General features: G+C 40.1%; 1 protein-coding gene across 1 annotated transcript in view; it reads right to left on the reverse strand.

Annotated features, from left to right (window-relative positions):
- The window catches only part of LOC139948408 (ATP-dependent RNA helicase A protein-like), a 35492-nt gene extending 22488 nt beyond the window's left edge, over positions 1-13004 (reverse strand). Inside the window, exons 1-11 of the mRNA XM_071946553.1 lie at positions 12958-13004; positions 10555-10701; positions 9509-9652; positions 8546-8654; positions 7957-8072; positions 7181-7320; positions 4055-4101; positions 3220-3356; positions 2432-2533; positions 1413-1565; positions 679-753 (exon numbers count right to left, since the gene is read on the reverse strand). Of these exons, the coding sequence (XP_071802654.1) occupies positions 679-753; positions 1413-1565; positions 2432-2533; positions 3220-3356; positions 4055-4101; positions 7181-7320; positions 7957-8072; positions 8546-8654; positions 9509-9652; positions 10555-10665 (1134 nt within the window). The 5' untranslated portion in view covers positions 10666-10701; positions 12958-13004. The remainder of the gene's footprint in view (positions 1-678; positions 754-1412; positions 1566-2431; positions 2534-3219; positions 3357-4054; positions 4102-7180; positions 7321-7956; positions 8073-8545; positions 8655-9508; positions 9653-10554; positions 10702-12957) is intronic.
- Positions 13005-13017: the final 13 nt, after the last annotated feature.

Raw genomic sequence — 13017 nt, forward strand, 5'->3', positions numbered from 1 at the left:
CCTCCACACCCCTTCCCTCCAAATACAGTTCTGAGGATTTTGAGTCCATTTTGGACAAGCTGGAGTGTTGGCTCACTGGATGAAACAGGGAAGGGAATTCCAGAGCTGAGGAGCAGCGGCTTGTAAGGCACTGTCTCCAGCACATGACTTAGTTTTGGGTTATGTGGACGCTTTATGTCAAATGATGAGTGGGTGGTATAGACTAAGGTCTCCTGACGATGACTAGAGCAAGCTAGTGGAAACGTTGAGACCAATTCGGAACTGACTCTGCGGCAGTACAGTTATTACGATCCTATAAGCTAAAGTATAGTAGTCCAGTCTAATTTCTATACCATCCGCCCTGGTAATAGTTATAAAAGCAGGACAGTTCTTTTCAGAACTGAGAAGTCTCCCGATTATCTACTCCGCGGCAGTAAAATAAAGCAAGACAGTTCCCTTAGAACAACTCTACCTGGCAAGCAGATACACACATGGTGTTACCGCAAACCAAATATATATTGATACCCCACCATGCAATGCCTCAAATCCTATATGGTATAGACTTCTTAATGACATAAAGGTGCCATAGAGTTAATACTACGGTGCACAATAACAAACTTGAAATGAATGAGTGTTTGGATTGGTAGTAACCAATGTATGTGACCGATGGTCAGGCCCAACAAGAAAAATTAGTCTTACCTTTTGATACTTTGAGTTCTGCTCCTTCATCAAGGAGTCTTGGTATATCTCCTCGCTGACTTGCTCCAATGTCATCTGGGAGAATTAAACGACCAATGCTTTTTAGAAATTTGCACTTCTAATGTTTACAAAGTTTCAAAAAATGTTATGTTTCATTGAGAGCACTATTGTTGAAGCCACCCTCAGGTAAAGCATTTTGCCTGCACTGCAACAAAACCATCAGGATCCGGCACAAAATTATTACAGTTAAAGCCAAGAGTTCCAATTGGGTTGAGGGGGCTACCAATGTGCACAATTTTTTATTATTTTTTCTCCTCTTTTTTTTCTATTTTATTTCACAAAACCCCTAAGAGAAATTCTTATAGACCACTCCAGGTTGCAAAAATTTGGCCATTGAAATCAAAATAGACACAAAATAGGAAACATTTCAAAGACCTTGTTTCAATTCAGCGTGCCTGAACCAGCCACTCCAAAATTTGGATCCATGACTACCCCCAGTTTTATAAAAACCTATACCAGTACACCCCATGTGCCTGCAATAGATTCTCTGGGTTCTCAAATACAAAAGTAATTTAATTAATTGACTTTAACATGAGAGAGAGGTCCCTCGTCGTTATTAAAGTTAAGCCAAGGGTTCCAATTGGCTTGAGGGGGTGACCAGGACACCCCATAGGCACCCCGTGGGCCCTCTGGGTTCTCAAATACTGAATTCATTATTTCATTCATTGACTTACATGAGAGAGGGGTCCCTCGTCGATATTACAGTTAAGCCAAGGGTTCCAATTGGCTTGAGGGGGTGACCAGGACACCCCATAGGCACCTCGAGGGCCCTCTGGATTCTCAAACGTCTGCTTGCTCTTGTCCAATGTCAACACCACTGGTTCATTCTGTGGATTCCAAAAACGAAATAAAAAATGTTTGCAATATGAATAATGCATCCAGCGAGGAGATACCAACTGCATCTCTCTAGTCACAGCATTGATGAACGAACGCCAACCCTCAGAGATCTAAGAACAATTCATGCTCGGACTGTTTCTCAGATACATCTGTTTAAAACTATCCAAATCATATATTCGAAGGATATACTTCCTCAAAATACTTTGTACCATCAATAGTTAAGTTACAGTGCAGTTTTTATGGTCATTAATTTTTTGAGTAAAGCCTGGTTCATACTTCCTGCGAATGCGACACAAAATGTTGACGTCACATTGCTGTTTTCGCAAAACAGGGAATGTTTCGCAGGAGTTGAGCACAAGTCAACTAATAAAAATTATATGTTGCGACGTTAAATTTTGAAGGAAGTATGATTTAGGCTTAAAGGCAGTGGATACTATTGTTAACTACTCAAAATAATTATTAGCATAAAACCTTACCTGGTAACAAGTAATGGGGAGAGGTTGGTAGTATAAAACATTGTGAGAAACGGCTCCCTCTTAAGTGACGTAGTTTTCAAGAGGTAATTTTCCACAAATTTGATTTTGAGACCTCAGATTTAGAGGTTGAGGTCTCGAAATCAAGCATCTAAAAGCACACAACTTTGTGTGACAAGGTTGTTTTTCTCTTTCATAGTTATCTCCCAACTTCGACGACCAATTGAGCTGAAATTTTCACAGGTTGGTTATTTTATGCATATGTTGAGATACAGCAAGTGAGGAGACTGGTCTTTGGCATTTACCAATAGTGTCCAGTGTCTTTAAGGGATTAGAAAATCATGTTGGGAGGTCTGCTTCAGCCGAACTGATCAATAACTTACCGGGTTTGTAGGTTCAGGGAAAACAAACAGTTCAAGCTCCTGGACTGCATGTGTTAACTTGTCTTCCACCTCATCCACTAAAGACACACTGTATGGTTCCAGCTGCAAACAAGCAATGGACGCATAATCATTAATTTCTTGGGTGGGTTAGTGTGAAAACGTTACAAGTCTTTTTGACCTTTTGTGTTTCCTTCACGACTTATTATATTGTAATACTTTCTTGGTATAATTTTCACACTGTTGTTTGCACGAAGACATGTATTTAAGTATCAGTGGTTTAAACCTTGTTTATTTAATCCCTCTACTAGAGACAATTGTTCACTTTACTGCAAGTGTAGAATGCTATTTAAAGGAACTCTACAGAATTGGTAAGAAAACAAATCATGAAGATCACTGATTTACATAAAACTTACATGGTCTAATGATGATGGTAGTGGAAAACAACCCTTAAAAATTGTCTGTCTGAAGTGTCATAGGCCCCCTATGTGATGAGAAATTAATTTCGCGTTTGGAGTTTATCACTCAGTGAGCATTTTACTCATTTTTTGTTTTAATCGATGTCAAGCAAAATGTGTAATCGGTTTTTCACAATTTTTTTCGTGACCCAGATGGCCGATTGATCTCAAACTTCTACAAGCTTGTAAGTTTATGGTAGATTACATAAAATGCTTAAATTTCCAGCAACTGTTTAGTCAGCAAAAACCAATTCTGTAATGTTTCTTTAACTTGTTCCAAGAACTTTTGAGATTGGACGCCACACATTATCGATCTTAAAATATCAGACTTACACTTTCAATCTTGCGTTTCTTGGTCTCCCCAGTGAACGGCTCAATCTCCCTCATGTGGAAGAGTTGTCTGACGAGGGACAGAGCGCAGGAAAGAGAGGCCGTCTTCTTATTGGACCCCTGCTCCCTGGCATGGATTGCTGAAACCAAGACAAGGATATTCAGAACCATGTGGTATTTCACAACTTCCGACGACCAATCGAGTAAAAATTTTTAACAGATTTGTTATTTTATGCATATGGTGAATACACCAAATGCGAACACTGGTCTTTGACAATTACCAAAAAGGGCCAGGGGTGGATTTCACAAAGAGTTAGGACTAGTCTTGTCTCGAGTTAGGACCAGTTACTCGTCCTAACTTAGGACTATCAATGCAATTTGTATATCTCCTAGGACTAACTCTTTGTGAAATCGACCCCAGTGCCTTTAAGCAGCTCTTTAACACGGTCATGGTCATTGTGTACGACACTTAACAAAAAATGCTTTACCCTTGTATGGGGCAGTGAGCTGTAAAGATCCTGTGTGGTGTGTAATGCATGCACGAGAACACAGTTCACTTATTGCCAAGAGAAGGGGGTAGGCCCAGTGTTTCTGACATGGTTGGGTGCAGATTGTGCCACATCACCTTGAACAAGTGTCATGACCAGGAATCGAACCCTCACTCTGATGGTTCAACGATCAGAACCGAGTCCAATGCAGTACATCACTCACTCAGCACACACTGCGTTTACGGAACGAATTCACTTCTCCAGAAACTAATAATGACGGCAAAGCAAACAGATGAAAGGCTTATGAAAAGCCATGACAATGGATCAGGGAAAGTTGGTGAAATACTTACTGCGACGAGCCGACTTGATGAACAGGGATAATTCTGCAACAAAGCTTCTGTGAACAGTAATCAAAAGAAACATGTGATAAAAAAAATAGCCAAATGTTTGAGAAAAAATGTTGAAAAATAGGGTCCTGAAAATGAGGTGGTGGTGGTGACAAATACAGAAAAGAATTTTGTTTTTGAAGTGGAGTATATACTTCTTGTGCACCTTTGATGTCATTTGGCGTCATATTGACGTCATACACTACCTGGCAAGTAGATACACACATGTAGCCACCACAAACCAAATATATATTAATACCTCACCATGCGATGCCTCAAATCACATACTCTTATTGTTAAAAGCATGGTACATGCATTCATTAGGGGACATAGGCCACCCTAGTAGTATTCAGGTTCAAGAAATGATAAAAAAGTTCCTGCTCAAATCAACTACTTGTGAAAAACATTAACCTCTTGTACATTTAGAAAATTGCATTTGAAGACTCCCCCCTCCCCCACAATAACCATTTATTATTTTGATTGTCGTAATCCAGATTTATAAGGATGTTGATGAAGTCATACAGAATTTCCAACAACAAAATTTCTTTCACTTAAACATGACTGTTAAATAAATTCACATTTTACCAGATTGATGTTATTTTGAAATTAAAAATTTGATGAAAAAAACTTTGGAAAACTAAATTTACAAACAGACACACTCATTCTCAATACCACCAACCTTTTGATCACTTAAGCGCAGCAAAGTGCCTTCCATCTCTCGTCAGCAGTCAGGGCACCAGATCTGGGCTGATGATTTTTGATCCCAAGAGGGGCTTGGGACCCTCCACAGCCACCCTCAGGTCAAAGAGCAAAGGTCATGTGACATGTGACCCTTTCAATGAAGAAGTATTACAGACAGTCACTAACATTGTCCTTTGTCATTCAGATTACGAGATGAACATTATTTAAAGTGACTATCTGAAACATCTCTTCAGAGATTTTATTTTAGGGTAATGCACATGTACATGACCTTTAGAGCAGAGGCAACCATTTCTTTAAGGTGACACAAGTCAGGTTTTTTGCTTTCAATTTTTCTTCAAATCAACAGCCAAAAATGTAAATCATTTTGCTGTATTTTTACAAATGTAGGTTTGTTCTTTTTATATGAAAAAGCAGGTTTGGGAAACTGGTTTCCATGATTTTAATAATCTACAAAAGTAATTAATTTTGATTTTACTTGCACAAATGAAATACACTTGGGTATTTCTTTCATTTGAAGTTGGAGATATAATAACAAATTGATTATAATTTATTAAAATACCTCCAGACTATTTTAATTGGCAAGGTTGTACTCTCTATAACTTTGTGAATTTTTGTTTTCCTTTTCATATTTTTTTCAACAAAAACATGGGAAAATTGTTGGCAAGTCAAAACAATTTTTAAATCAAGATGGCTGCCTTGCATAGCATAACTCTAGCCCAGATCTGGTGAACTGAAAAACCAACGACTATAAAAAGCTGGGTTTATTCTTTCTGTGAACAGCACAAGCACAAACAACAAATCATGACGTCAAAGGATGGAGATTCGCAAAAGTTGAACGTATTTTCAACTTGAGCGAATCGATTCCGGCAAGATTCGTGATGTCATGTTTTGCTGAACGTCTTTGTAGCTGACTGTTCAAAGGGTAATTAATTTACCACAGCTTTCACAAAAAATACTTACATAAACAGAAAAATACATCCAGATTCGGGCCCAATCTCATGGCTCTGCTTAGTAACTATAAGCAAAAAGCTGGCGCTTACTTAAGCAGAAAATTTTACCTTAGCATATCTGTGGGTGAGTTCGATTAGCTTCCCTAGGGCGACCCCACTGTGCTCATTCAGGTGAGCCCCTGACACGAGCCAATCAAATGATCACTCACCCTCTCGTGGTGACGTCATGCACCTCGGGCCAGCCCCAAGTGACCCATTCTACAAGCAGGCACTGGGGGCTGACCCAGGTGAGCCCCTGGAATGACGTCCAAGCTATTCGAACGAACCAGGGGGGCAGATCCGGGTTGACCCAGGGAAGCTAGTTAAAAGCACCCTGTAGTTCTCGTTAGCAGGGTACCTAACTAAGTATTCTTTGCTGACTCAGCTGGTGTAGAAATTGTTCAAACACCCTAACAGCGGAGAGTGGTTCTCAGTAAGCACACAATTTCACCCTAAGCAGAGCCATGACAATGTGCCCCGTATAAATCCAACAATCAGGCAGAGGATATGGGTCACCCCTTTTGTCTACAATTGCCTTGATGGGTCCTATTTCATAAAGCTGTAAGCAGAAAATACTACTAAGCGAATTAATTACAGGACACCAGTCATATCAAAGTAAATGACATTGCAATTTGTATGGTAAGCTTTTTCTGCTAAGCAAGATTTTTTCTGAGCTAACCACATTTGATTGGCTTTCGAAAATCAGACCTTGGCTTTGGAAATTGAGCCTCTGAGTCCTACTGTTACCGTGGCACCAGCTTACTGGTAAGAATAAATTATTTTTGTTATTATAAGCACAAAAGGCTTGGGCTCGCTGTGTAAGAGAGGAATGCTTATTAATGATTAAAGGCACTGGACACTATTGGCAATTACTCAAAATAATTTTTTGCATAAAAACTTACTTGGTAACAAGCAATGGAGAGCTGTTGGTAGTAGTAACCATTGTGAGAAACGGCTCCCTCTCAAGTAGTGTAGTTTTTGAGAAGTAACTTCTCACTAAAATATTTCAATTGAATTTGAGACCTCAGCTGAGGTCTCGAATTCAAGGCATCTGAAAGCACACAACGTGTGCAACAAGGGTGTTTTTTTGCTTTTATTGTCTCGCAACTTCAACGACCAATTGAGTTTACATTTTCACAGGCTTGTTATTTTATGCATATATTGAGATACATAAGGTGAGAAGACTGGTCTTTGACAATTACCAAAAGTGTCCAGTGTCTTTAAGCCATTTTTTTAAAGTGCTATTACATGGGGGGGGAGTCATATTCATTGATATCCTAAACTGGGCCTTTCCATATAACTAAAAGGAGTGGGGATCAGGTGTCCAGTGCCTTTAATATGAAGTTTACACACACCCAAGCTAACAATGAGCAAAGCCAAGTACCAGGGCCAAGGTTACCTGTTATGATCCTGTCCGACCGATGAATACTTATAGTCAGCCGGCAGACGGTTGACTTGAAGATATTGGTGAAGGCGAGACTTTGAATTGGACAGAGTCCAGTTACCATGGATACCAGCGTTTAGATCCACACTCTCAGACTATGGAGGACGGAAAGGGCAAAACGTATGAGTGGAAAGGACAACTATCTCAAGGTTTAACGGTATTAGATAGAAACTCAGAGTCTAACCATGTTTGATTTTATCAAATTGACGAACAAATTGAGAGGGGAGTCTAAGCTTGGACAGAGTCCAGTTATCATGGGTACCTGCGTTCAGATCCACGCTCTCAACTATGGCAGACAGAAAGGGCAAAACGTATGAATGGAAAGAACAACTACATGTATCTCAAAGTATTGGATATGTTAGGAAACATATGTTTTAATTTCAATGTTTAATTTCTCAATTTGTCAGGGTGGAGTAGCTTTCCTTGCTTATTGCGCCACTTCCCTATTAAAAAATAAAACAAATTTTAAAATTAAATTCCAGGTCTGCATTTTGTAAGAATGCTTGCTATTTTTAGACATTCTGGTCAGGCCTGTTTTCATTTGTTCAAAGATGGAACATTCCCACTTTCAACTCATGAAGATATTCTGACCAATGTAACTCATAACTATTAGTTATTTGTACACTAGCCCACAACAATTTGTACTGGAAAATATACTAGGCTGGGCTAGGTGTTAATGGCGAGCCTTGCTGGTACTGTACAAGCAAACTAAAGATTGCATTTCAACGAACCTCTTCAAGTTTTCTCTTTTCTCCTCTGGTATCGAAGAAGTTGCGTTGATATGAAGGCATCCCACCACCTCCTTCAAATTGTTGCTGTCCAAACCCAGAATCACTACCTCCTTCACCTGTTTACAAACGATAAGGACACATGTAAATGTTAAAAGACAGTGGACACTATTGGTAATTGTCAAAGACCAGTCTTTTTACTTGGTGTATCTCAACATATGAGAAGTTGCGTCGAAGTTGCAAGATAATAATGAAAGAAAAAACACCCCTGTCACATGAAGTTGTGTGCTTTCAGATGCTTGATTTTGAGACCTCAAATTCTTAATATGAGGTCTCAAAATCAAAGTGTTGGCTCTGAATAGAGCCGGTTGGGTCTTGACGTTTCGAACAGTATACTCTGCTCGTCTTCAGGAGAAACGAGCAGAGTATACTGTTCGAAACATCGAGACCCAACCGGTTCTTTTCAGAACCAACACTCACCCTAAGAGATTTACACATGGTTGAACCCGCAAGTTTACCATTTATTTATAGTTTCTACTTATCTTCCACACCATGCAAAGCTTCAAACAATACTTAAAATAAGATTAGTTACCTTGTGGGGGTGCCATTCCAACTCCAATGGCAAGATGAGGTGCTTGAGCCACACTTGACGGTAAGTCAGCAGGACCCTTTCCATCTCCATAGTCTTCCGGTGGTTTGGACTGGAGGAAACATTTCAAAAATTCATGAGAATGTTTCACATGTAGGCGAGAAAACTGGTTTCTTTTTTTTATTGGGCATTCAAAATGAGATATCACCAAACTTCACAAGGCCACGGATGGCCACTTCAAGGTGAGGGCTACACTTGACTGATATGGGCTATAATCCCAAATCAACTGTCTCGAGGGGCATGATGCCATCTACTCCAGGGGCAGAAACAGAGTTATCCCCTTCATAGTCCGTAAAGATGTAGGCATGGGTATCGTCCACTAGGAGCCTGGCTGGTAGAGCAGAATGCACAACCTTCCCAACTTTTTACGAAGCAGATATGGTTAAGTGCCTTGCTCAAAGGGCACTTGTAAGTGCCATGACCAGGAATCAAACCCCAAATCTGCTGCTGAAAACACCACAGCTTGATCCGATTAACTAGATTGCTTTGCCAGGACCGCCACAGTGTGTAATGGATTTTGAGCCTTGCTCAAGGGCACTTGTAAGTATCATGACCAGGAATCAAGCCCACAGCTGATCACACGACACTATCAGAGCTTGGGTCCGATGACCTAGACTGCTCGGCCCTGACTGCTAGAATGTGTTATGGGTTCTGAGCCTTGCTCAAGGGCACAAATGCCATGAACAGAAACCAAACCCACACTCCTGGCAACACAAGGAGTGCGTTTTGTTGCGCGTGTTTGGTTGAGGCGCGGTGTTGATGCTGTTCAGACCAAACGGTAACTGACTTGGTGACTCGGTTGGGCTTTGGTTGGGGTCGCCAAAACGCTCTCCAGAGCTTGGGACCGATGACCTAGAACACTCAGCCACGACACGCCACAATGTGGATATCGGTTTAAAGACTTACCTGAGATAGGGACGGCACGTCAATTTCTCTGACTTCTCCTACTCTCACCAGATACATCAAGAAGTCTCTGGCTGCATTGGACTGGGCTTCCTTCTTCCCAGTGGAGTTCCCAACACCGACATAGTTGTAGGTTGGCACTCTTACCTTCAAAGCAAACAATTAAGCGATATTAACTCAAGCTGTGTTTTTGAACCACGGGGGAAACTGATGGTAAATTTTGGATAAACATTTACAAGAGTGGGATTCGAACCTGCGACCTCTGAACTCCGAGCTATCTAGCCCAATGTTGGATCTCTTACCTTCAAAGCAAACAATATTAACTCAAGCTGTGTTTTGAACCATAAGGGAAACTGAATGAGTAAATTTTGGATACAAAATTGACAAGAGTGGGATTTGAACCTGCCTCTGAACTCTGAGCTATCTAGCCCTACGACGGAACTCGTACCTTCAAAGCAAACAATTATGCAATATAAACTCAAGCTGTGTTTTGAACCACAGGGGAGATGTTTTGGATACAAAATTGACAAGAGTGGGATTTAAACCTGCAATCTCTAAATTCTGAGCTATCTAGCCCTACGACGGAACTCGTACCTTCAAAGCAAACAATTATGCAATATAAACTCAAGCTGTGTTTTGAACCACAGGGGAGATGTTTTGGATACAAAATTGACAAGAGTGGGATTTAAACCTGCAATCTCTAAATTCTGAGCTATCTAGCCCTACGACGGAACTCGTACCTTCAAAGCAAACAACTATGCAATATAAACTGCTATTAAGCTGTGTTTTATAATTTAAGAAATTTTTCACTATAACACATTTTAAACAATAATCGGTTCTTATAACCACTTTACACACCCGAAGGACGTCTTAGAGCGCTTCCAACATTATTACCCCTGGTCACTAGGCGATTTTATCCTTAAACAATCTCTGCTCCCTGTGGAGTATACAGCCTGTGCAACAAATGCACTTAAAAATCAATCTCAAGATCCATCTCTGCCCTCACAGGCACCCCTTTCAACCCAGTCCCAGATATTTAAGTTACGTACTTCACACAGAAACCGCTGTCGATGTTTTGGGCCAGAGTTTTTGATCTCATAGTTTGGTGTCACTTTCTTTTTACCACAGAAACTGTAGAGGAATGTCTTGATGTCACCCATGGTGGGTCGCTTCTAGAAAGCAAGAGTTCAAGAGATCTGAAAGGATAAAAAAAGTACAAGCAGTTATAAAAACTGTTATAAATTAAAATGGGAAATTAAATAACAACACTAAGTAAACAAAACAAAGTAAACAAACTTTAAACTGTGGTATTCCCTACTGGACAAGCCCAATGAACAGACCAGAGGTCTCACAATGTCTCAGGTCAGACATTCAGAGACTTTAATTTTGACTTTATTTAAACAATAAGAATTCTGAACTCAGCAGTCTTAGAATTCCGAACATGAGCCAAATGTATGTAAAAAAGATTTTGGATTCCTCTACCAAGCAAAAACATAAAATAAATGGAAGGGAACCTTTACATGCTACCCTGGACTACATGACAGTGTATGCAACAGAGGAGTCCAACCTTGGCTAAAAGGTAAGGTTATACTAGAATGGTTTTGTCTATGACCCCTTGCGCGTCACACGCGGCGACTGATGCCATGCTCACCATGTTGGTGGTCATTAGGTTTACGTGTAAACGCCATGTCGCCGACAATGCACACTTCTCTGAATCACACACGTTGACATTTACCACCAAAATGGGGCATCAAAGATTATTGTGATGATGACGTTAGGTGAATTGGGTCAATAGGCAAAATTATAAAGAGATGCAGTGAAAGTCACATGTGGAAGTCTCCGCGATAATCAACCCTTCATTCTCCTGATGGTTGCAGAGGATGGAGTGTTAAAGGAACACGTTGCCTTGGATCGGACGAGTAGGTCAAAACAAAAGCGTTTGTAACCGTTTTTTATAAAATGCATATGGTTGGAAAGATGTTTTAAAAGTAGAATACAATGATCCACACAAGTTTGCCTCGAAATTGCGTGGTTTTCCTTCTACTGTGCGAACTAACATGGTCGGCCATTTATGGGGGTCAAAATTTTGACCCCCATAAATGGCCGACGTGTTAGTCGACAAGGTGAAAGGAAAACCACGCAATTTCGAGGCATGTTTGTGTGGATCATTGTATTCTACTTTTACAACATCTTTCTACCCATATGCATTTTATAAAAAACGGTTACAAACGCTTTTAAAAGACCAACTCGACCGATCCAAGGCAACGTGTTCCTTTAAGATTATTGCATCTAAAGTTTCAGCTGAAAACAGTGTCTGTATAATTATAATATGTGTCACATTCACTTACTGATAAAAAAACCTGTAGTGTGTAATGGACAAGAATGTTGAATTCATTCACATTTTAATAGTGAGGTGACAGAGGGTACCAACAGCATGGCTGACTGTGAAGCATCCAGAAATGGAAACCAACCGGCAGAAACGATTTAAGCATGAATCTTTTTTTCAGATTAAATTTGAAAGGTCTTCATCCTCCTGACCGTCAGGCATATGAAAACCAAAACAGATAACTTTGCGTATATGGCACCACCACTTTATCACTCATTTTACAAAAAGCGATCATTGATGATCGACGTTTAAAGGAACACGTTGCCTTGGATCGGACGAGTTGGTCAAAACAAAAGCGTTTGTAACCGTTTTGTATATAATGCATATGGTTGGAAAGATGTTTTAAAAGTAGAATACAATGATACACACAGGTTTGCCTCGAAATTGCGTGGTTTTCCTTCTACTGTGCGAACTAACACGGTCGGCCATTTATGGGAGTCAAAATTTTGACCCCCATAAATGGCCGACGTGTTAGTCGACGAGGTAAAAGGGAAACCACGCAATTTCGAGGCATGTTTGTGTGGATCATTGTATTGTACTTTTACAGCATCTTTCTACCCATATGCATTTTATAAAAAAAACGGTTACAACGCTTTTCAAAGACCAACTCGACTGATCCAAGGCAACGTGTTCCTTTAATACTATATTATAAATAGCCCCACTTGGCACTTGTGTGGCCAGCTGAATCCTTCAGCTTCAGGTAGATTATATACTATATTGTTTATAATATATCGAATGAAAAAGTGGTGGCGCCATATGGAAACTTTTCCCACTATCAACAGCTGCAGCAGTGCTTCTCACCGACCACCAAGTTGTGTCCTTTCTACCAAAAATCATTCCACTCATCCAATTCCACAACAACAACCAACAAACCAAAACAGACGACTTTGTAATTTTGTTAAAACTTCCTCTACTAAAAACTATCTTAAAAATTTAAAATATGTACAAATACAGAATACACAAACACAAACTCAGGGACAATAAACAGCATGCAGTTGACAAGAAAATGGACAAAATTGTTATAAAGGCGAAATTTGTTGGCCAGTATTCAGACAACCCAACTCACTTTGGCAGAAAACAGGTTGCGTTGCACGAGTAATTCAGACGACAGAGCGCCCTCTTTCGC

Source organism: Asterias amurensis, chromosome 15 (assembly GCF_032118995.1).
Source record: "Asterias amurensis chromosome 15, ASM3211899v1".
Taxonomy (NCBI): domain Eukaryota; kingdom Metazoa; phylum Echinodermata; class Asteroidea; order Forcipulatida; family Asteriidae; genus Asterias; species Asterias amurensis.